We start from the raw sequence: 24,298 nt of genomic DNA on the forward strand, positions 1-24,298 counted from the left end.
CTGAAAATCTGTTCAGTGTTTCCCGGTCTAATGCTCTGTCTCTTCACAAAAGTAAAATAATTTCATTGGAATATTAGACAGAATGTAACCTGCTTCACTCCTCTCTTGATTAATTCAGAGTCTGTTATAGCTGAAAATCTTTGGTTACTGTGGGTACATATTTCATCCGTCCTTATCTAAAAATTGTCTTTCCCTGTATGTTGTCAACGATGACAATACTGTATCAGTGCTGATCAGGCTGTCTTTACAACCTCTTTTACTGTCATAAATATCCAAAGTACAACCTATGAAGATCAAGCCTGTTGCTTACTGAACATTTTATGAAGCTCAATGAAAGAGCAATAAGATCAATGCAGAGATTAAATATTGAATATAATTATCATTACTATATAACATTATTAACATCAAACCTCACTGGATTAAAGAAACAGCTCTGCCACACTTGTTCATCTGTTAGCTGAACACCCGATGGTGCCATACACTTTTCTCCACATTGCAGGCTGATAGAAGCGGATCACAATGGAATGTCTTAACAATTATCTATGTAAATATAAGGGCTATGTTTTCACACAACGTGAAACCACTGAGGAGTACATTGACTCTCTTCAACATTTTGAAATTCGTGACAGTGAAATATTTTTGGTGACGTACCCAAAATCAGGTAAGAATAACAAATGTTTCAGTCTTTCAGTTTTAATATGAATGGTCACCAAGATATGAGAGATTGTGTCATTAAGTTTTTTGGTAACATCTTTTGTAACATCATACAGTGTATATATATATATATATATATATATTCTGTCATTTACATCTTTGCTCACCTTCATGTCATTCCAAACATGTTTCTTTTGTTTTTCTTCCATGCAACACAAAAGGAGATCATTTGAAGAATGGTGGTGCTGCTCTCTTCCGTAAAATGAAACTAGATGGGGACTAGTGGCTATCAAACTCCAAAAAGCACTATAAAAGCATTTCAAACAACTCACACACTATAATTCAAGTCTTCTAAAGAAATGTGATTGATTTGTGTTAGAAATGGAATGTAAATTTAACCCATTATTCACTAGAAACCTAGTGAAAACTGCTTGACAACCATGGTCACCATTTACTTTCGTTGTACGGAAGCAAAGCTTAGGCAATCTTCGATAACTCCTTTGTGTTCCTTGCACGAAAATCATACAGGTTTAGAAAGACACAAGGGAGTAAATTATGACAGAATTATAAGATAACTATCACTTTAAAAGCTACCCTAATTAAATACTGAAGTTGGATTTTGCCTTAATGTATTTTAATGTGGTCTTATTGCATTCACTTGTTTACCCATAAGCTATTACAAAAATACGATCATACTGGGATTTTAGTTTGGGGATTCAAGACAATTTTGATCTAGGTGTTTGAAACCAAAAAACAAACCACTGCAAGAGACTTTTGAAATTGGACTTTTGACTCAAAACTTTACAGTTACTGACATATAGTCTGTGTTAGCCTGTGTACAAACATTCCCATGTGACAACCTGCCCAGTTTCCCCTATTACTTTGGTACTATCCCTAAAGAGAATATGTTTATGTGTAGGGGAGATGCATTTGTTGTCTCCTATACTAGCAAAAAATTAGACAGAGGTAAAATGAATAGAGCTGCCTTTATTTCAAGGTGTCTGCTATCACTTATATTATAAATATGAGCATGTGACAGAAAGCCACAAACATATGGCCTTTTAATAAAAAGAGATCCATTGGGTGAACTTGCCCCAGGTTAGGGGTAAGTTGCTCTTGGTCATTGGGTAAGATGAGCCATCTGGGGGTAAGTTGGCTGATATAATTTTTCCAGTGATACACTGAATAAAATTACACAAATTAATTTGTATCTGTGATTTCTAATCTTGAATCTATTTATTTATTAATTATAATCTCCTACTTTACTCTTGTTTCCTTAACACTAATAATTAATAACTATAATTCTTATTGGATGATCAAAGCATAGATCAAAGCATAGCCTACAGTAAATACCTAATGTCTTTGCCAGAAAAATAAAAAATCTTACTCTTTCAGGTCCTCTTTTAATTGCAAACATTATAAACAGAACAGTTAGTTGTTGGAACAAATTTTTTTAGTAAAAACAAGTGGCTCAACTTTCCTCAGACTGTTGGTTCATTTTGCCCCATAGTGACCATTTTGGAAAAAAGCACCTAGCTTAGTGCTTCAGGGTTTCTATTGTGCTAATCAAATCATGGGTATTTACTTATACACTGGATATACAACATCATGCATGTCATTTTGTACCTAAATAAATTTGCTTTGGCACAATAACCAGAAAACCTCAATTATAAAAGAATTACTTTGGCCAGCAAAAAAAACAAAAACTCTTTTTTTATAGAAATTCTATAAAAACACTCTTAGCAATTTTCCGATGTGCTTGTCCTCTTCACAGCCAGATAAAAATTATGGATACTTCCTGATTACAAGGTCACATGACTACAAATATGTACAATTACCTAGATACAGGGGGTGGGGCAACTTACCCACAGGCTCATCTTACCCCACTCTCCCCTATGTGTGTGTAATGTGACTTCTTAACACTCAGTTTTAAAAAGCCATCTCTTTGGCACTTACGGCCATCTCCCCGGCTCTTCGCCTCCCATCTTACACCCACACTAATGCCAATAGGACTTAAGCACAAGAGGGCAAAGTTATTTATTTAAGCAGTTCATCATGCCAAACTCAAAATCAATAATTCATAAAATTATATTGTGTGAAAGACAGGTCAGTTTCAGCCACTAGAAGATAATAATAATCCTGTTGTTTGCTTATGAGTATTTTTGGACTAAGTCTCATTACCTTTATGTCTTTTAAATGACAGATTGTGTATGTGATTAGAAATATAAAAGACAATGTGGTGTCATTTCCACTTTTCCCATGTCTGGGCCAAGCTTGAGACACCCAGGAATTTTGAAGAATTTCTTCAGCAGTATCTAGCAGGAAACGGTAAGGCTTACACCACACCGGAGCTTTAAACATTTTTGGGATGTTGGCTTTGTGCTATTCCTAAACCGGCTCCCATCTTCTAAACAAGCTGTACTGGACAATATAATTTATTGTGGCTTTGTAATAGTAATAAAAATGGCACTGTCAATTCATTTAAGAGATGCCATATGTTTTACAGTGCATCCGGAGAGTATTCACAGTGCTTCACTTTTTCCACATTTTGTTATGTTACAGCCTTATTCCAAAATGGATTAAATTCATTATTTTCCTCAAAATTCTACAAACAATACCCCATAATGACAACATGAAAGAAGTTTGTTTGAAATCTTTGCAAATGTATGAAAAAAAAAAAAAAAAATCACATGTACATAAGTATTCACAGCCTTTGCTCAATACTTTGTTGAAGCACCTTTGGCACCAATTACAGCCTCAAGTCTTTTTGAGTATGATGCTTCAAGCTTGGCACACCTATTTTTGGGCAGTTTCTCCCATTCTTCTTTGCAGGACCTCTCAAGCTCCATCAGGTTGGATGGGGAGCGTCGGTGCACAGACATTTTTAGATCTCTCCAGAGATGTTCAGTCGGGTTCAAGTCTGGTCTCTGGCTGGGCCACTCAAGGACATTCACAGAGTTGTCCCGGAGCCACTCCTTTGTTATCTTGGCTGTGTGCTTAGGGTTGTTGTCCTGTTGGAAGATGAACCTTCGCCCCAGTCTGAGGTCCAGAGCGCTCTGGAGCAGGTTTTCATCAAGGATGTCTCTGTACATTGCTGCGTTCATCTTTCCCTCGATCCTGACTAGTCTCCCAGTTCCTGCCTCTGAAAAACATCCCCACAGCATGATGCTGCCACCACCATGCTTCACTGTAGGGATGGTATTGGCCAGGTGATGAGCGGTGCCTGGTTTCCTCCAGACATGATGCTTACCGTTCAGGCCAAAGAGTTCAATCTTTGTTTCTCATGGTCTGAGAGTCCTTCAGGTGCCTTTTGGCAAACTCCAGGCGGGCTGCCATGTGCCTTTTACTGAGGAGTGGCTTCCGTCTGGCCACTCTATCATACAGGCCTGATTGGTGGAGTACTGCAGAGATGGTTGTTCTTCTGGAAGGTTCTCCTCTCTCCACAGAGAAACGCTGGAGCTCTGTCAGAGTGACCATCGGGTTCTTGGTCACCTCCCTGACTAAGGCCATTCTCCCTCGATCGCACAGTTTGGCCGGGCGGCCAGCTCTAGGAAGAGTCCTGGTGGTTCCAAACTTCTTCCATTTACGGATGATGGAGGCCACTGTGCTCATTGGGACCTTCAATGCTGCAGACATTTTTCTGTACCCTTCCCCAGATCTGTGCCTCGATACACTCCTGTCTCGGAGGTCTATAGACAATTCCTTGGACTTCATGGCTTGGTTTGTGCTCTGACATGCACTGTTAACTGTGGGACATTATATAGACAGGTGTGTGCCTTTCCAAATCATGTCCAATCAACTGAATTTACCACAGGTGGACTCCAATCAAGTTGTAGAAACATCTCAAGGATGATCAGTGGAAACAGGATGCACCTGAGCTCAATTTTGAGTGTCATGGCAAAGGCTGTGAATACTTATGTACATGTGATTTTTTTTTCGTTTTTTATTTTTAATACATTTGCAAAGATTTCAAACAAACTTCTTTCACGTTGTCATTATGGGGTATTGTTTGCAGAATTTTGAGGAAAATAATGAATTTAATCCATTTTGGAATAAGGCTGTAACATAAAATGTGGAAAAAGTGAAGCGCTGTGAATACTTTCCGGATGCACTGTAGTTGGGGCTGCATCTTGGTTTGATCACGTCCGGGAGTGGTACAACAACAGATATCAGTACAACATCCTTTTTTTTTTTCTTTTTTTTTTTTTTTTACATATGAGGACATGGTCATGGTGAGTAATTAGGACCTCAAAGGGATAGTTCACCCAAAAATAAAAATTGTCTCATTATTTACTCACCCTCATGATATTCCAGGTGTGTAGGACTTTCTTCACCAGAACACATTTGAAAAAAATAGAAAAATATCTTAGCTCAGTATGTCCTTAAAATGCAAGTGAATGGCAATTTCTCTTTTGAAGCTCCAGAAATCACAGATAGTCAGCATAAACGTCATTTATACGACACCAGCTGTTAAAATAATGTCTTCTAAAGCATCACAATCACTTTTGGTGCAAAATTAAATAAATATTTAAGTACTTTTTTAAACTCTAAATCATGCTTCTGGTGAGCAGCGGTACGCTCATGTGACATAATTGCATTGGCATTAGAAACATGCGAGAACTGATGCACATGTGTCACAGCCGGAAGAGCAGCACTGTTAACAAGTGAGGAGGAACACTGTACAGTAGCTTCATTAGTTTTGGCTTAGATCTGTATTTATCTGTTTCTTTACTCACAATGGTGCGTTTGTGTGCTCATCCTGGATGTCTCAACAGAGTGGAGAACATGAGATTACATCTGTATCCATGGCAATGCGAATATGTCACACGAGAGACCGCTTGAACTCCACCCTCTCAGAAGCGTTGGATTATAGTTAAAAAGTATTATTATTATATTTATCTTTTTTTGCACTAAAAGCGATTGTGTCACTTTAGAAGACATTTATTTAACCGCTGAAGTCGTATCGATGATGTTTATGCTGACCGTCTGTGATTTTTGGAGCTTTAAAAGAGAAATCTCCATTCACTTTTAAGGACCTACTGAGCTAAAATATTTTTCTGTTTTTCTTCAAATGTGTTCTGGTGAAGATAGAAATTCATACACACCTGGGATATCATGCGGGTGAGTTAATAATGAGATAATTTCCATATCCCATTAACATGCATCACTCAATCCAGAGATTACTGTTATGTGTGGATGAACTTAATCAACATCTCTAAAATGTTCATGAGGTTTTTCTTGCACTTGCTTTTGATATAAGCAGCAGTGGAGAAATACTTCCAGTTCTTGGGAAAAAATCTGGATGATGCTGCAGTCTCCCGTATTGTGGAGAAAGCCACTTTTAAAAACATGAAGCAATACCTCAAAGCAAACTATGAGTTTATCCCTTCTGATCTACTACTTCAGCCCAATTCATGCACAAAGGTCATTGTTCAAAGATCAGCTCATCATCGGATTAACATAAGTTCCCTATCTGTCACTCACTCGAATTTGTGTCGATGTAGTGACACTAGGGGTCACTCTTGGGAGCCCCAAACACCTCTGCTTTTAAAAAAAAAGGCAAATGACAATTGGCGAGTGGAATTTGCATTTCACTCCCCCGGACATACGGGTATAAAAGGAGCTGGTATGCAACCACTCATTCAGATTTTCTCTTCGGAGCCGAGCGGTTCTATTCATTGAAGCTGAATTCATCCATGAAGTTCATTCATCTCATCTGCTGGATTCTACGGCGCATTTCAGGGGCTTCTCCCCCTCTGCACCCGTGGAGTGCAGAGAACGCCACTGAGCGCTTCGGCAGAAACAACTAAAAGAGTATATTCTAAAAAAACGTTGCGGTCGCGGCTTGCATTCGTAAGAAAGCAAGCCACCCCAGCGGCTCCCCGCCTCGGTCCTTCTACCTACAGGTATGAGGCCATGCCGGTTAGCACTGGGGGCGATTTGGGGACATCAATGGGACCACCTCCGCCGGGCATCCCTCCACGGACCTCCCATTTCCTAGCACACTCGCTTGCACACTCCTCTCAGGGTGAGTTCGACATCTCGTTCGGAGCCCAGGAAGAAGAAGAGTTATCGAGCACAGCATCGGAGAGCAGCTCATCCAGTCGGACGCAGAGGCTTTAACTGGGCTTCCTCCTTCGGGAGTGGTCACCCAGTCCCAGGCCGACGCGGAAATGACGGACATGCTTTCCCGGGCGCCTGCGAGCGTCGGGCTAGAGTGGAACCCTCCGCTCTCCCCTGAACCCTCGCTGCTCGATGATTGGTTCCTGGGCTCGGGGCGCCCCGTCCAGGGCCTGTAGGTTTACATCATTCCTGATGGCTAGAGCCTACGGTGCCACTGGACAAGCCGCCTCCACCCTGCACGCCATGGCTCTCCTGCAAGTACACCAAGCCAAGGTGCTAAAAGAAATGCACGAGGGTAGTTCTGACCCAGGATTGATGCAGGAACCTCGCTCTCTGGGCGACGAAGGTCACAGCGTGGTCTCTCAGACAGGTGATGTCCACCCTGGTGATCCGGAGCGCCACCTTTGGCTCAACTTGGTTGAGATGCACGAGGCTGACAAGGCACGGTTCCATGACGCCCCCATCTCCCAGGTTGGCCTATTCGGCAACACCATCAAGGACTTTGCCCAGCAGTTCTCGGTGGTGAAGCAGCAGACGGAGGCCATACAACACATCCTCTGTACACTTGCCCGGAGTTTGGACACATGGCTCGCAATTTCCAGCCTGTCGTGGTGGCTGACCCAGACCGTCCGACTCAGCTACGCGATTCAGTTCGCCAGGTGCCCGCCCAAGTTCAGCAGCGTCCGCTTCACCTCAGTGAAGGGCGAGAACGCCGCTACCTTGCGCGCGGAGATCGCTACCCTTCTGCGCAAGGGCGCCATAGAGTACCAAAAAAGGAGGTGGGTTGCGACCAATCCTGGACTTGTGAGTACTGAACCGGGCTTTGCACAGACTCCCGTTCAAGATGCTGACACAAAAATGCATTCTAGCGAGCATCCGGCATCAAGATGACCTGAAGGACGCGTACTTTCACGTCTCGGTCTTACCTCGACACAGACCCTTCCTGCGGTTTGCCTTCGAAGGCCAGGCTTACCAGTACAAGGTCCTCCCCTTCAGCCTGTCCCTGTCCCCTCGCATCTTCACGAAGGTCGCAGAGGCTACCCTTGCCTCGCTAAGGGAAGTGGGCATCCGCATCCTCAACTATCTCGATGACTGGCTAATCCTAGCTCACTCTTGAGTGTTGCTGTGCGCACACAGGGACCTCGTGCTCCGGCACCTCAGCCGACTGGGGCTTTGGGTCAACTGGGAAAAGAGGAAGCTCTCCCCGGTTCAGAGCATCTCTTTTCTCGGTCTGGAGTTGGACTCAGTCTAGATGACAGCGCGCCTCACGAATGAGCAGGCACAGTCGGTGCTGAACTGTCTGAAGGCGTTCAGATGGAGAACAGCGGTTCTACTGAAACCTTTTCAGAGGCTCCTGGGACATATGGCATCCTCAGCGGCGGCCATACCGCTCGGGTTGATGCATATGAGACCACTTCAGCACTGGCTTCAGACTCGAGTCCCAAGATGGGCATGGCACCGCTGGACACATTGCATGGCCATCACGCCGATCTGTCACCGCTTCTTCAGCCCTTGGACCAACCTTGCATTTCTATGGGCAGGGGTTCCCCTACAGCAGGTCTCCAGGTGTGTCGTGGTTACAACAGATGCCTCCAAGATGGGCTGGGGTGCCGTATGCAATGGGCATACAGCCGCAGGCTCCTGGACTGGCTGTGTTGGCACATCAACTGCCTAGAGTTGTTGGCAGTACTGCTTGCCCTGCGGAGGTTTCGGCCGTTGATCCAGGGCAAGCACGTGTTGGTCCGGATGGACAACACAGCATCGGTAGCGTACATCAACCGCCAAGGTGGTCTACGCTCCAATTATATGTCACAACTCGCCCGCCGTCTCCTCCTCTGGAGTCAGCAGCACCTCAAGTCGCTACGAGCCACTCACATCCCGGTCGTGTTCACAGGAAGGACCTTCTTTCTCAGGGACGGGGCACCATCTTGCACCCATGACCAGACTTCTGGAATCTCCACATCTGGCCCCTGGACGGGACGTGGAAGACCTAAGTGGCCTACCACCTGTGGTGGTAGACACAATCACTCAGGCTAGGGCTCCCTCTATGAGGTGCTTGTATACCTTGAAGTGGCGTCTGTTCACTAAGTGGTGTTCTTCCCGACGCGAAGACCCCCAGAGATCTGCAGTCGGATCAGTGCTTTCCTTCCTGCAGGAGAGGCTGGAGGGGCAGCTGTCCCCCTCCACCTTGAAGGTGTATGTAGCCGCTATTTCGGTGCATCATGATGCAGTAGATGGTAAGTATTTGGGGAAGCATGACTTAATCATCAGGTTCCTGAGAAGTTCTAGGAGGTTGAATCCCTCCAGACCGCGCCTCGTCCCCTCATGGGACCTCTCCGTAGTCCTTCAGGGTCTACAGGGAGCTCCCTTTGAGCCCTTGGAGTCAGCTGAGCTTAAGGCACTCTCTTTCAAGACTGCCCTCCTGACTGCGCTCACTTCCATCAAAAGCGAAGGGGACCTGCAGGCATTCTATGTCAGCGAATCATGCCTGGAGTTCGATCCTGGTTACTATCACATGATCCTGAGACCCCGACCGGGCTATGTGTCCAAGGTTCCCACGATCCCTTTTAGGGATCAGGTGGTGAACCTGCAAGCACTGCCCCAGTAGGAGGCAGACCCAGCCTTGGCGTTGCTGTGTCCGGTGCGAGCTTTACGCATCTATTTGGATCGCACGCAGAACCTTAGAAGCTCCGAGCAGCTCTTTGTTTGTTTTGGTGGACAGCGGAAAGGAAGTGCTGTCTCCAAACAGAGGATCGCCCACTGGGTCATCGACGCCATCACAATGGCATATCAGGCTCAGGACATGCCACCCCCTGCGGGGTTATGAGCCCACTCCACCAGGAGTGTGGCGGCCTCCTGGGCCATGGCCAGTGGCACCTCTTTGGCAGATATCTGCAGAGCAGCGGACTGGGCAACACCCAACACCTTTGTGAGGTTCTACAATCTCTGGGTTGGCAGGCACGAGCAGGTAAGTTCCGGGACAACTGGCCGGGTGTACCGCTTGCGCATAGCGCCTTTCCCCTCCCTTGAGGTGAAGACATGTGCTCTTGACTCCCAGTCGTGTTCACAGATTGTGATCCCTGGATGACTTTCCTCCTTAGCCCTCTGGCAGCTGAGTTTGCAGAGAAACTCGCTGACCGGCCCAGTACGCTAATGAGCCCCTGTACTGAGGTAGGTGCTCCACATGTGCTGGTTCCCTGAAGGCGACCCCATGTGATATCTTCCGCAAATTGTTTCCCTGACGGCAAACTGCGTCTTCTTTGGGCAGAGGCCCCTCTGCCCCCGGTCGCCATGCTCTGTAGAAACTCCTCCCCCTTTGGGTAGGACCTACCATGGGACCTCTCCACATGACATACTTCCAACAAGACTCTTTTTGGGCGGGGTGTGGTCTCCGCGGTGTCTTCCCCTTGGGAGGGAAACCCCCCGACACAGACATTTATGGATCCCAGTCAGTTAACAAATTCAACTCTTTTTGGGGAGAAAAGAGAGGGAAAAGAGGCCTCGGCTGGGCTAGCCTGTCCCTATAGTTGAGCAGTCGACTTGTTCCTGATGGACCGTTCGACACTCATAAGAGCGTTGGGGGAGGTTACATGACGGCCTGGTGCACTGGCTACGAGGCACACAGCAGTCTGCCCGTCACACACCGCCAGTTCACACAACACAGTTCAGCTAGTTGTGGTGTTTTTTATAGGGACCCCTAGTGTCACTACATCGACACAACGTCGAGTGAGTGACAGATAGGGAACATCCTGGTTACTTTCGTAACCTCTGTTCCCTTATGGAGGGAACGAGACGTTGTGTCCCTCTTGCCACAATGCTGAACTACCCGCTGAAATGGCCGGGACCTGGTCTCGGCTCCTCAGCAAAAAACCTGAATGAGTGGTTGCATACCAGCTCCTTTTATACCCGTATGTCCGGGGGAGTGGCATGCAAATTCCACTCGCCAATTCTCATTGGCCTTTTTTCAAAAAAGCAGAGGTTTTTGGGGATCCCAAGAGTGACCCCTAGTGTCACTACATCGACACAACGTCTCGTTCCCTCCATCAGGGAACGGAGGTTACGAAAGTAACCAGGACGTTATTATAAACACCATTGTTTTGCTATTGCAGGTACAGTAGGAGACTGGAAGAACACCTTCACTGTGGCTCAAAGTGAGATGTTTGACCAGATCTTTTAAGAAAGGATGAAAAACTTACCACTGCAGTTCACCTAGGACTTGGACATCAAAACAAATAAAGCTGATGTTAGATAAACAACAGAACCAGCATGTTTTTTTTTTTTTCTCCATATGTTATAGTGAACTAAGTGTACATCAGCATTACGCTTTTAACAATTTACATACTTTTTTTTAGTTTGTCAATAAGAGCAATAGGCTGTGGAAGCTGCTTTCCTCAAAACTTCTGGTAAGAGCAAGAAATAATGACATATGGGTTTGACATAGAAGGATGAAGTTAAATAAATGGAATCTTTATATAATTATTATTTTTTTAAAAGTCTGATTGAATATTTTTATGATTGTTTGCTATTGACATCAATGGCTTGTTTGAGCAGGTTTAGTTTCTCTAGGGCTGGAAAAGCAATAACAGCCAATCTGCCTACAAATTTAACCCTCCTATTGTGTACGGGTCATATTTGACCCAGGAGAGGTAGATCAATTTTAAATTCCACATAGTTTTTAGTGCGCAATCCAAACTTCGTGACTTTGTCAAGACTATCAAAATACACATAATACATTTTTTTTTATTATTATTAATTTATTTTTTTCAATTTTTGTAATAAAATAGTTTGCAATTAAATCATAAAAAAAAAAAAAAAAACATTTTTTGTGTTTGCGGGTCAATTTTGACCCGGGCATCAACTGTGGATTTAAACATATTATGTATATATTTTTTGTACATCTATGAATTTGATTTTTTTCTTATAAACACTTTACTTACATTTAGCATCTTTCCCATACTCTCACACACTTTTTTGTCTCTCACTGGGACTGCATCTATTTTACAAACATGCACACCGATATACAAGTACAGTCACACACATTCCTGTACAAAAAAAGTCACGACAGATAAAACAGACATAGCAATCAAAAGTACTACTGTCTCAAGGGGGTGTAACAAGAGCAGAAGTTCACGCACACATTAGTCTAAATAGGGCTTGAAAGACTAAATTGTCCACATTTTACTCAGCAGCCATCTGATGATGAACCAGCTTGCAGCAGACACACGCAGTAACATCTGGCAGTTCAGCCAGGTAAATAGAATAGATTTAGCTTAAAAACATAGTAAAGAAGCATTAATGTTGTACTTGAATTGTATGATGGTTTCATACATTTTGACTATCAAGTTGTATTGAGCAGTTATGAGCATGAGTGTAACCAGAAAATTACTTTTGGGTGGGCCTCAATAAAAATGTATGGGCCATGTTTTCACCCAAATTGTTTTTGGACCAAATTTTCCTTAACAACAGAAGCAGCACATTCAAACAGTTCTTTAACACTTTCAGAAATCAGAATTTATGCATTTTTTTAAACTATTTTTATAAATATATATTTGAAGTCAAAGAATTATCTGTAATATTCTGGGTGGGCCTGGGTCTAATTTGGGCCGCCCACCTTTGGCTACGCCACTGGTTACGAATATTAGGAAATTCATTCAAATTACTAGTAATTCTCACATTAGATGTTAATATACATTTTATATTATGTTATTTAAATAAAATTCACAGAAGTGTTAAATAAATATGTGTTCACATGAATCAAACTGGTAATGTATATTTTGAAATGCCAAAGAATTTCATAATTTTATTATTTAAAAAAAAAAGAAAAGGCATGACTTTTATATTTGTCAGTTAAAAGCTACTATAAATTCATTTTGAAAATACAAAAAAATTACATTTGTTCATCAGCATACATAAATTCCTAAAAAGAAATGGTAATTTGTATTGCTTCCAAGCTCCAGAAGTGTATGATAATTAAACAGAGACATCACAACAGCGTATGAATAATGAATTATCTTTATTCAGCTCTGACAGTGTTAAAACACATAATGACGCCAGCTGTTAATGATCCCTTAATTGTCTTCATCTGTTGGAGAAAGCAAACAATTAAGAAACATAAGTAACTGAATGAAAAATTATGGATACAGGCAATTAAGTGAAAAACTATTCATCTGTTCTCTTAACCCTCTTCGTCGTCTTCATCATCTTCCTCATCCTCCTCTTCGTCTTCATCAGAGCTGAAGGTCCCATCAGGCAGGCTGTACACCCTGATTACTTGCTGTTAAAGAAACACAAATTTGACTTAACTGTAGCACTTGGAGAGTCATGAATTCAAAAATTCCCCTTACATTATGGTACAAAAAAGGTGATTCCTGTTGTCTCATGCCGAGTTTCTTTACAGCATAGTGTTACAGGTAATTTCAAATTAACAACATACCAGTAGTCACCTTTATGGTTTTAACACAACTATGCAGGTGTGTTAAAACAGTAGATTTCTTTAGTACACAAGCTGTGTATTATGATTTATTAGATGGATTTTGTGGTTCAGGTCAAAAAGACAAAAACAACCCCTTTTGATAATCTTCTCAATTCACACAAAGGCGTTTAGATATTCCAACAGTGTAGCAGTACATGTCAAAAAGATCTTAATTCTGCAGAATGACAGACAGCTCTCTCCTCACCTTATTTGGGTCTTTGAGGATGAGGTATTTGCCCTCCTCCAGCTTGCGACAGATGTCAATCACACAGCGCAGGATGCCCCAGGCATTCTCCATGCTCAGGTTAATTTGGCTGGCAAACTCATTGGGCTTGAACTGCTGTGTGCCCAGGACGACATGCCTAGATGAATCCTTTACATGATAACGAGAGACGTACCTAAAGGGAAGGGTTTCTTAATTAGCCATGAGCCTTTTGTAGTTTAATATTTAAAATAAAGCACATAAATGAAGGCACATGTCATGTGGTCAGAAATCAGATTAGAGATATACAGAAAGACTAAAAAATGAATTCCATACAGCATACGAAAGGGTTATAATTAGGTCTTCGATTTAATGCATTAAACAACGCTTTCAAAAAAATGTATGCAATTAATCATGACCCCTAACCCATACTTAAATTTAAAAAGTATGTGTTTTCCTACCATTGGAGCAATTCAAGCTTGAATTACATGTTCATTCTTTATGGGCAGAGTCAGCAGGGGGCAGTTGGCACGCCTCAACAAACCTCACATGTAGCACTAAGCAGGACTAAGCACAGAATGCAGGGATCAAGACATGTTTTTCAAAGTTTCAACTATGTTTAACTTGGCACAGTGTCCTAAAAACACAGTGTTTATGACACTAAAACCAGTAAGATGCTACAAAAGTGTAACACAAGAACGCATCCTGTGAGAACATGAGAGACTGACCAACTCAATTGCAAAATGGATGGCTGTCAGCAATAAACAATATATTTGTCTAAACTTTTTGTGTTGACTCGTAATGCTTTATTGGCTGCCAGAATAATGCAATATATTTTAATCTGAATACATACATTGCATTCAGAAAGTATTCAGACCCCTTCGTTTTTTTTCACGTTTTGTTATGTTGCAGCCTTATGCTAAAATGTTTAAAATTATTTTGTTTTTTCACATCAATCTACACACCATACCCCATAATGACAAAGCAAAGTTATCAAAAATCTGGTTTTTGCATATATATATATAGACTCTTTGCTTTGGCACTTGAAATTTAGCTCATCTTTGAGATGTTTCTACACTTTGATTGGAGACCACCTGTGGCAAATTCAGTTGATTGGACATGATTTGGAGAGGCACACACCTGTCTACATAAGGTCTCACATCTGTAAATGCATATCAGAGCATAAACCAAACCAAGAGGTCAAAGGAACTGTCTGCAGAGCTTAGAGACAGGATTGTGTCGAGGCACAGATCTGGGGAAGGCTACAAAAATATTTTGGCTGAATTGAAGGTTCCCAAGAGCACAGTGGCCTCCATAATTCTTAAATGGAAGTTTGGAACAACCAGGACTCTTCCTAGAGCTGGCTAGATGGCCAAACAGAACAATCAGGGGGAGAAGGGCCTTGATAAGAGTGACCAAGAACCTCATTGTCACTCTGGTTGAGCTCCAGACATCATGTGTGGAGATGGGAGAAACTTGCAGAAGGACAACACTCCACCGATCTAGGCTTTATGGCAGAGTGGCCAGACAGAAGTCTCTTCTCAGTGCAAGACATGTGAAAGCCCGCTTGGAATTTGAAAAAAAGCACCTAAAGGACTCTCAGACTGTAAGAGGTTCTCTGGTCTGATGAAATGAAGACTGAACTGTTTGGCCTCAATTCCAAGCATCATGTCTGGAGGAAACCAGGCACCGCTCATCACCTGTGCAATACCATCCCAACGGTAAAGCAAGGTGGTGGTAGCATCATGCTGTGGGGGTGTTTTTCAGTGGCAGGTACTGGGGGACTGGTCAGGGTTAAAGGAAAGCTGAATGCAGCAAAAAACAGAGATATACTTAATGAAAACCTAGTCCAGAGCACTCAGGACCTCAGACTGGGCTGAAGGTTCAACTTCTAACAGGACAATGACCCTAAGCACACAGCCAAGACAACGCAAGAGTGGCTTAGGGACAACTCTGTGAATGTTCTTGAGTGGCCCAGCCAGAGCCTGGACTTGAACCCAATCGAACGTCTCTGGAGAGACCTGAAAATGGCTGTCCACTGATGGTCCCCATCCAACCTGACAGAGCATGGGAGGATCTGCAAAGAAGAATGGCAGAAAATCCCCAAATCCAGGTGTGCAAAGCTTGTTGCATACCCAAAAAGACTTGAGGCTGTAATCGCTACCAAAGGTGCTTCAACTAAGTACTGGGTCTAAGGCTGCAACATAACAAAATATGAAATATGATTGTTAACGTGGGCACTTCAAAACACCATAAAATTTCCAGATAAACTTTTAGCCAAATTGTTTAGATTTTTCTTGTCAAACAGCAGTTTTTATCCCATCAACGAATCAAGATTCACAACAAATGACACATGTGCACTCTGATGTAAACAAACCACCGTGGACTAGAAGCATGGCTGAAGAAGGAACGCAGCCGACCCTTTATCTGCCTTCTAATAGGGTTAAGTCTGAAAAGTGGAAGTATTTTAGGTTCCATAAAAATGCAGAGGGATTGTTGGTTGGAGATGGTTTCCCTCTGAGCAAAACATGTGGCAAAAAAATGGCAGCGAAACATGGAAACACCTCCAACATGTTTGCTCATCTGCAGGACAATCATTGCATGCAATTCAGTGAGATAAAGGTAAGTTGTGACAGTTCTGCTCATTTTTCCAAACTGTTTTTGAAAACAGAGACAACACTCTAAGAAACCACTACTAAGAGACAACTAAGAGTGAACTGTTGTTGCCATTTGCAGATAATGTGTAGCTTGCTTTCAAGTGGCCGAAGAGTAGTTTGCTAAAACTCCACTTTCACATCACACAGTTACGTTCGCATCTTGTAGTAACAACTCAAATACAGTTGCAATCAGTTAACGGTAAGTCCTGTAATTAATAATGGCAATGTGTTACAATGATGATTTCAATATCAAGTTCAAGTTGGAACGCAACATAATCGTACATTGCCATATAGTGTGAGTGAACTTAAGTTTATTAAATTTGTAGCTAGCACCTAGCAATATATTAGCAATTGGCTTGCTATCCAGAAAAAGACATGCATACTATTGTTTTAGCCTAGGAGCTGGTTGAAAAATACAAGTTGAAAGTTGTTAAAATTACAACATAAACATTAGCCTCAAAAAGACAAGGTCTGTAATGATCAGTGGCCCAGTGGCATAATGATCATTTAAATATGAAGACATCAACGTAATGTTATATTTGGCTATGTATCTACGGTGTTGATAGTAGTTTTTTAAACGTTCAGGGTTTTGTTCGAAGTTCTTTATTATCCGCTAATTTAAAGGCCAGTTTGGTTTTGAAAAAGTAAACTTATTAAGAGAACAGCAATAAAGTTTATGATTCAACCCTTTTTTGTAATGTAATTCAATACCACAATAATACTGTATACCATGATAAAAGCTTCAGCAATTATCGTGACATGAAAATTTGATAACGTCACATGCTTATTTATAATGTATGCAGTGTCGTTGGAATTGTAGCAGTGGCCCCATGTGTGGTTTACTCACCCTAATTTGAGGTACTCGGATCCTGCAAGAATAGCACAGCAGGTCCAGCGGGCCAATTTGTAGCTGTTGTTCTTCAGCTCTGTGGCCAGAACTGCTCCCCTCTGGGAGTCCAGTTTTTGTCGCCAGTCCACTCCATTGCAATACTGCAGAAAAACACAGTTATATTCAATGTGGCACTTCAAAGCAAAAAGCCCAAATACAATTATCCGTCTTCCTTTCCCTTTCCTACCCGGGAGTCCCACTCGTTCAGGGTCTTGACGTTGATGAAAGACACTTCTCCGTTTGCTCCAGTCATCACTCCATCATGCTCACAGCGGACAATGAGGTCAATGTCTTCCCCCAGCTTCCACCTCCGATACCTGAAAATCAGTCAGGTGGATCATTTCTCAATGAAGCTGTCACTCTATAGTCAGCCAACTGACGCATATTTACCAGCAAACAAACAAGTACTTTACTGTACAATAACCCATATCATTATTCTTAGTAAAACTTTAAGACACAGCATATTTGAAGGTGGCTATGCTCCATATGAACAGCAGAGGTCAGCACACACCTGTAGGCAACAGACGCCACCTCACTCTTCTCTATGTCCTCCTCAACAAATGGGTTAGGATTGGGGAACTTGTGTCTCTCTCCTCCCTGACACCAAAACAACAATCAAAAATAGCATTCATACAAATGTGTTTGCCTGAGAACATAAAAGTTCATCCATTTTGTTAATGATCAGATTTACAATCCACTGTGACATTGTCAGGTTATGCAAATAGCAAAAGCATACCATTCTGAGACATTGCTGGCTGAAATTGTGGTTGATGTAGGTGGCCTCCATTGCCAGGTTTCGGGGAGAATTGAGGGAGCTGCCTTCATCCTGAGGTGGCTCATTCGCAGTCTCACTCACGGTAAGCAGGTCTTCAAAGGAGAAACAATTTTAGTTTTGACACAAAATAGAAAAACCGCACAGATGTTATTCTATGGAGCAAACACACTGATAATTGGTATACTCATGATGATCTCTATCCCTTTTGACCACTGAATTTCCATGACCTCTTCATTACTTAATATTTAACCATCATTTTACAAAGATTGAACTCACCTTAAAAAAAGAAAAAAGAAAAAAAAAAAAAGAAAAAAATTGGGCTGATGAAATATCTTTGAGTTGAGCATAAACAAATTTGTTTTTAACGCTTCTATGGCTTTTCATAGCGAAATCCAGGTTTAAAGATAAAAACAGGTCAACAACTAAAAACCTTTACAACATGTTTAAGATTCATTTTTTATAAAAATTCTCTGATTCTGGATTGATTGTTTTTATTTTTTATTAGACACTGGCATATACTGTATAGAAACAAGTTATTTTCAAAAGTGCGACAACTTAAGCTTATGCTTACCAAAATCGGAGTTGTCTCTCTTGTCAAAAAAGAGCTTGTTGCCCACACGCTGAACGATAATATCCCAGGAGTTGACAGAGCGTGTACAGCACATCAGAGTTGCCAGGATGGCATCAGTGGCAAACACATTTCCCTGGGTCTTAGCCAGCTGTGGGTGAGTTCAGATTAGCTGAATTAGCACTACCATTTATAGCGGAGTCTGTCTATAAAGTTGTCAGACAGAAGCAGCAATGCCAACTCAAGACTTGCAGTGCAAGTGTGCTTCATTGTACCTTGCGGATCACAGGGTCGTCAGTGGTGGTAACAGTGTGGAAGATCCTCTTGATGCTCTTGAGAGGTTTCTCATTGCGAGTGGTGATGCGATCAAAAGCCTTGTCGTAGTACTCAAGAGCTCCACAGCACTCACTGGTAAAGAGAAAAGCAATGAAGGACTCCCTCAAGAGCCAATGCACTCAGCGAATTATTTCACAATAATATGGTTGATGCCATGATGCTCACATGTCGAGTGGGTCAGCCACATCCATGTATCTCATCTTCATGAGCCTGGGGAAATCCATCTCCTCTTTCACCTCCCAGTCACTGCGCACCTCCACTGAGGAGTCCCTGGGCTTAAGCTGCACCTGAGGTGAAGAGAGAGCAGAGTCACAAAGAATGAACAGCAATATCCCACCAAACTACAGGGAGTGAAAGTGTGGATGGGGAGGAAAAATCTTGAAATACAAGATGAGTGTGACAATGTTATTATTGTTTACAAAACTACTACAAATATGTAAACTAATAATGAAAAAATGTTTTTGGTTTCTAAAAAAAAAGAAAACGAGTGCACAAAACCAAAAAAAACTTAACAACAGTATAACCATACACTACAATGCAAACAAAAACGAAATAAAATTAAAGAGAAAATTATTTTGTTTTCATATTTTCAATCAGTGCTAGAGGGTTTGATTTAGTCATTAATCTATGACTTTTTTACATAATGTCTATGACATTATGTAAAAAAAATACCACGCAATTAGGCAGGAAGGGGATATGTAAAAAAAAAAACAATCACAGTTCACTTTCTTTGTTAAAGGGATAGTTCACCCAAAAATGAAAAATCTCTCATCATTTACTCACCCTCATGCCATCCCAGATGTGTATGACTTTCTACTGCAGAAAACAAGATTTTTAGAAGAATATTTCAGCTCTGTAGGTCCATACAATGCAAGTGAATGGTGACCAGAACTTTGAAGCTCCAAAAACAGATACAGACAGCACAAAAGTAATCCATGCAACTCCAGTGGTTTAATCCATGTCTTCTGAAGGGATCTAATTGGTTTTGGGTGAGAACAGACAAAAATAACTCCTTTTCACGGTACAACTTTCCATTGCTGTCTCTAGGCATGATCATGATTTCAAGCTCGATTACATTTCCTAGTGCTTGACGCATGCACAGAGCGCCAGCCGGTGAGACTGCTTATGTCAAGATTTATAGTGGAAAAGGAGTTATATTTTGGTCTGTTCTCACCCCAAACTGATTGAATCACTTCAGAAGACATTGATTAAACCACTGGAGTCTTGCGGATTACCTTTTTGCGGCTTTTATGTGCTTTTTGAAGCTTCAAAGCTTTTGTCACCATTCACATCTGGGATGGCACAAGGTTAAGTAAATGCTGAGAGAAATTTCATTTTTGGGTGAACTATCAATTTAAAGTTTAGGGATGTGTAAACCTGAAAGCAGCAATCTCTGTGAAACAAAAATGAATGAAATTAGATTTCACCATTGAAATTAGATTAACAAAAGGAAAGGTGAGGAGCTGTGGGGCATGAGAGTAAAGAAAAAGATGAAAAGAGATGCAACTTCAATATACCGATGACACACACATATTTTATACCTGTGACTTCTGATCCCACTTTTGCCGTACCCCAAACTGCTTTTGGAACTTTTTCTGCAAGCGCATGCGGTCCCTGTTAAGAAACAGAAAGGACCGAGTGTGTGCTGTGAGGGCACAACTGAGTTTTAGTCATCAGTTTTCTACTGGTTAAGCAGAACTCACCTTTCCTTCTGCTTGGCGCTCTTAGGCAAGGTCTGCATGTTGAACTGAGTAAGGGTCCTGCGGTCTTTGTCTCTCCGAAGATTCCTCTGCAGAACAGAAGCAGAGGAAAGCATATGAAGGCTTAAAGTATGCCAGCAGTGAGAAAGCAAAAGCATAAGAGAGAGATACAGAATATAAATGTTAGGGGTACAGCTCTACCTGAGCAAATCGCATACGGTTCTTCTGATAGGCAGTCTTCTGAGTCTTGGCAGTATCTACCAGCTGGAAGCTGGTCTCATCCTCTTCATGGAAGTAAGCATACTGACTGCCTCCTCCAAACTGAGATGAGTATTTATCTACACAGAACAGAAACACACAATCCTGACTGAAAAGTGCCTTTTTTGATGAAAGCAGGCACGTGCTGATCAAACATAGCAAATGCGGTTGGGGCGAATAAACACTCACTTGTGTATCTCTTATCCTGGTATGTTGCTCCAGTCCAGTCAGCCACCTGTTCAGAGGATTGATTGTAATTATATATTTTTTCATATCTGATCATTAATTTCACCAGCACTGCTCAACACGGCCAGTGGTCTGCATGCGGCCAAGCCATCGTTTGTGATTTCATCATCAAAAATGCATTTATCTAAATCAAATGTGTATGAATTGTTGTCTTTATTGCTGAATCCCAGTGCAGTTAGAGAGGAAATTAAACTGCAAAAGGATGTAATGAATGAAATAAATAATATCTGAGCATAGCTGATGTTAAAGGTGCACTCAGTAATTTTTTCCCCACACAAAATGTTTTACTCCTAAAGAAATGAACTGTAATTTTGAAACATATGTAGAAAATCATGACCACACACGAGTTGAGGACTCTAGTCATATCAGTAATCTTATAAAAAGCTGTTTTACTCTACTTGGGGAAGGGTAGAATAAAATTCCCTCATGGGGGCTGCCATTTTAGAATCACATGACCAGCTGAATACTACTCACTTAATCTCAGTAACCGTCTTGTTATTGGACACTTTCACTCTTGGATTAAATTAATCATGGCTGATTGTGAATAGTGAATTTCTACAATGGCATCTGTCACTGAAAACTATTGATTTTGAATTATGCTGCATCCACACCATTAGGTATCACTGTAAATCCAAAATGACACAAACAAAAAGTTACTGAATGTACCTTTAAACTCAGAATGAAGTGCTAATTTTTGAGAGCAGCAGTCAGTCTGCAGATGCCTTCATAGAAACAGTATGTGCGCACATATGTGGTCTGTTAATCAAACATGAATGCTCTCAATCTCACTTGAGAGTCACTCATCTGCACAAATATGTGTTAAACCCATTTGAATAGCTCACGAGAGATGTATGCTAGCTTGACATAACTGTCATAACAGGAAAAAAATATAGTTTATCCTGCAATAAGTGTGTTGAGACGCCTTCATGCAAATGCTTATTAGTGATCCGGAGTGATATGCTAAAAAGGGTGAAAAAAATCTTCATTATCTCTCACTGGAGAAGTTTTGGAGTTGATATTGGATATACAGTACCTCTCACTTTTTTTTTTTTTTTTTTACTTAACTGATGTGAGTGTGATGTTGCGAAACACTCATGGTGTTTATTACAGTGACAACAGAACTGATCATATCTGCTTTTTGTATTGCAATGAATAGAAAGTGACTCCTTGAAAATGAAAAACCAAACCATGAGAAAATGTAATTGTTACACCACTAATTTATAGGTTAAATATATTGTATAAAATAATTACTATAAAATTAATGATTCTTAGTATATAAAATGTTTACTACACTCACAGAGCACTTTATTCGGTACACCTGTACACCTACTTATACATGTGATTATCTAATCAGCCAATCGTGTGGCAGCAATTCAACGCATAAAATCATGCAGATATGGTTCAGGAGCTTCAGTTAATGTTCACATCAACCATCAGAATGGGGAAAAAATTTGATCTCAGTGATTTGGACTGTGGCATGATTGTTGGTGCCAGATGGGCTGGTTTGAGTATTTCTGTAACTGCTGATCTCCTTGGATTTTCACACACAACAGTTTCTAGAATTTACTCTGAATGGTGCCAAAAACAAAAAACATCCAGTGGGCGGCAGTTCTGTGGACGGAAATGCCTTGTTGATGAGAGAGGTCAACAGAGAATGACAGAAAGTCTATAGTAACTCCGATAACCGCTCTGTACAATTGTGGTGAGAAGAATATCATCTCAGAATGCACCACATGTCGAATCTTGTGGCTGATGGGGTACAACAGCAGAAGACCATGTTGGGCATTTTATTAGGACCATAGTGATGGTGAGTGTATAAATATTAATAATTTTACAAACATACGTATATAATAAAAGTCCCTGAGCTTTCCAAACTGAGTAGCCCTGTATTGCACAATATGTGCCTGTAAAAAAAGTACAATATTTCAGAGTCTAACAAAGTTGGTAGGGAATGGTTACGGAATATAAAAAAAGAATTTACCTTTCCCAATCGGTCTCCCTTACTGAAAGGCTGGTAAGGCATGTCTTTAAACTTCTCAGGAACAGCACAAGGACCCCATCCAGACGGGTTGTCCTGGATCACAGGTGCATGGAATTTTGCCATTGCCTGACAGAAAAGATCAAATGCAAACAGAATAATGCAGATGCCATGACCGTAGACTAAACATCACTAACACTTTCAGGTGGTAAACTATGTGCAGAGGAAATAGTGGGGAGAAATTCCATGACAGCATGTTATAAGAATACTGTATAATGATAATAGTGATCTATTGTAGCAATAATAGAACTAAATAATTTAACTTAAAATAGTATAATTGTAATATTATGTTAGATTGGTATTTTGCATATAATACACTTGTTACAGAGTCACTATACGGTTTTTATAATTAGTTTTTCTTTTGTACTCGGAGACCAACTACTGGAAAGCCGGTTCTGGACACATGACCCAAAAGCTTCTTTCTCATTGGTCTCATTCTCATTCTGGAAAGCCGGTTCCGGACACATGACCCAAAAGCTTCTTTCTCATTGGTCTCATTCTCATTCTGGAAAGCCGGTTCCGGACACATGACCCAAAAGCTTCTTTCTCAATCTATGAGTATTGTGGCCAGTGCGCGCACATCATGATTTTTTTTACAAACGGCCATGATGAACCGTTTTGATGCTAACCAAATCGCACACTGGAAGCTTCCACTCTCTCTTTGCCGTACAGGTTTTAAGGTTTAAAGTAGATTATATTAATCAATGCAAGTCGTCTTCACATTGTGAAGTGTGCAGTTTAAATTACAAGCAACTCAAGGTAAAGGATTGAGCGCGTGAACCCAGCTGACTGATTCAACTGGAAAGTTGCTCGACTAGTTGAAAATCTGCTGCAAGCATCAGTTCTTTGTGTGTTTAGTCCAGACTGTAGTAATAAAATCCTCAAGGACATTTCGCACAAAACCTACCTATACTGATTTCGTATTCAGTTGAGGGTGCACGACTACTCCCAGACGGTGCGGTGGAGAGCCCGTGCCGTAAAGAAATCCGCCAAAATGTACGGCACTCCACGACACAGCTAAAATAAAAGTCCCAGAGCGAGAGTTAAAAGATCACACAACTTATTTAATTGAGAAAATAATGCCTCTCATTTTGAACTGGGCTATATGAAAAATGAAGTAGGAACAATTAAGTAGATTTGCATCGTTAGTTTTTACATTTCCACTTTTCAGGTAAGACACATTAAACACTGATATTAACTACAACACAAATGCAACATCTCAGATATAAAATCCAACCTGACAATTATTATTATTATTTTTTAGACTGTATTTAATCAGTAGCAGTTAGTGAGCTTTAGGAAGAATAAGTAAATGCAAACATTAATGGCTGATGGCAAAAAATTAGTCTTTTAATCGTGTTTGTAGTGTTTGTCTTCTGT

At 41.4% G+C, this 24,298-nt stretch overlaps 1 protein-coding gene and 1 pseudogene across 2 annotated transcripts; one reads left to right on the plus strand and one right to left on the minus strand.

Moving 5' to 3' along the window:
• Positions 1-519: 519 nt before the first annotated feature.
• On the plus strand, positions 520-10,990 carry LOC127450968 (amine sulfotransferase-like; annotated as a pseudogene).
• A 1,791-nt stretch (positions 10,991-12,781) lies between these two features.
• Positions 12,782-23,900, minus strand: LOC127449778 (eukaryotic translation initiation factor 3 subunit D). Of its 2 annotated transcripts, XM_051713319.1 has the most exons (16): positions 23,826-23,900; positions 22,862-22,987; positions 20,824-20,869; positions 20,578-20,714; positions 20,380-20,465; positions 20,218-20,290; positions 18,842-18,963; positions 18,616-18,748; positions 18,344-18,491; positions 17,734-17,864; positions 17,509-17,594; positions 17,185-17,314; positions 16,956-17,098; positions 13,455-13,647; positions 12,958-13,051; positions 12,782-12,859 (listed from the first exon to the last, which is right to left on the minus strand). In XM_051713319.1, the coding sequence occupies exons 2-16, from the start codon at positions 22,982-22,984 to the stop codon at positions 12,846-12,848; spliced, it is 1,659 nt and encodes a 552-aa protein (XP_051569279.1). In that variant the 5' UTR covers positions 22,985-22,987; positions 23,826-23,900; the 3' UTR covers positions 12,782-12,845. The 2 variants fall into 2 exon arrangements, 1 of the variants encoding a protein (XP_051569279.1); XR_007898803.1 differs by lacking the exons at positions 12,782-12,859; positions 12,958-13,051 and adding an exon at positions 13,913-14,018 and having other exon boundaries at positions 13,509-13,647.
• Positions 23,901-24,298: the final 398 nt, after the last annotated feature.

The sequence above is a fragment of the Myxocyprinus asiaticus genome, chromosome 13 (genome assembly GCF_019703515.2).
Source record: "Myxocyprinus asiaticus isolate MX2 ecotype Aquarium Trade chromosome 13, UBuf_Myxa_2, whole genome shotgun sequence".
Taxonomy (NCBI): Eukaryota; Metazoa; Chordata; class Actinopteri; order Cypriniformes; family Catostomidae; genus Myxocyprinus; species Myxocyprinus asiaticus.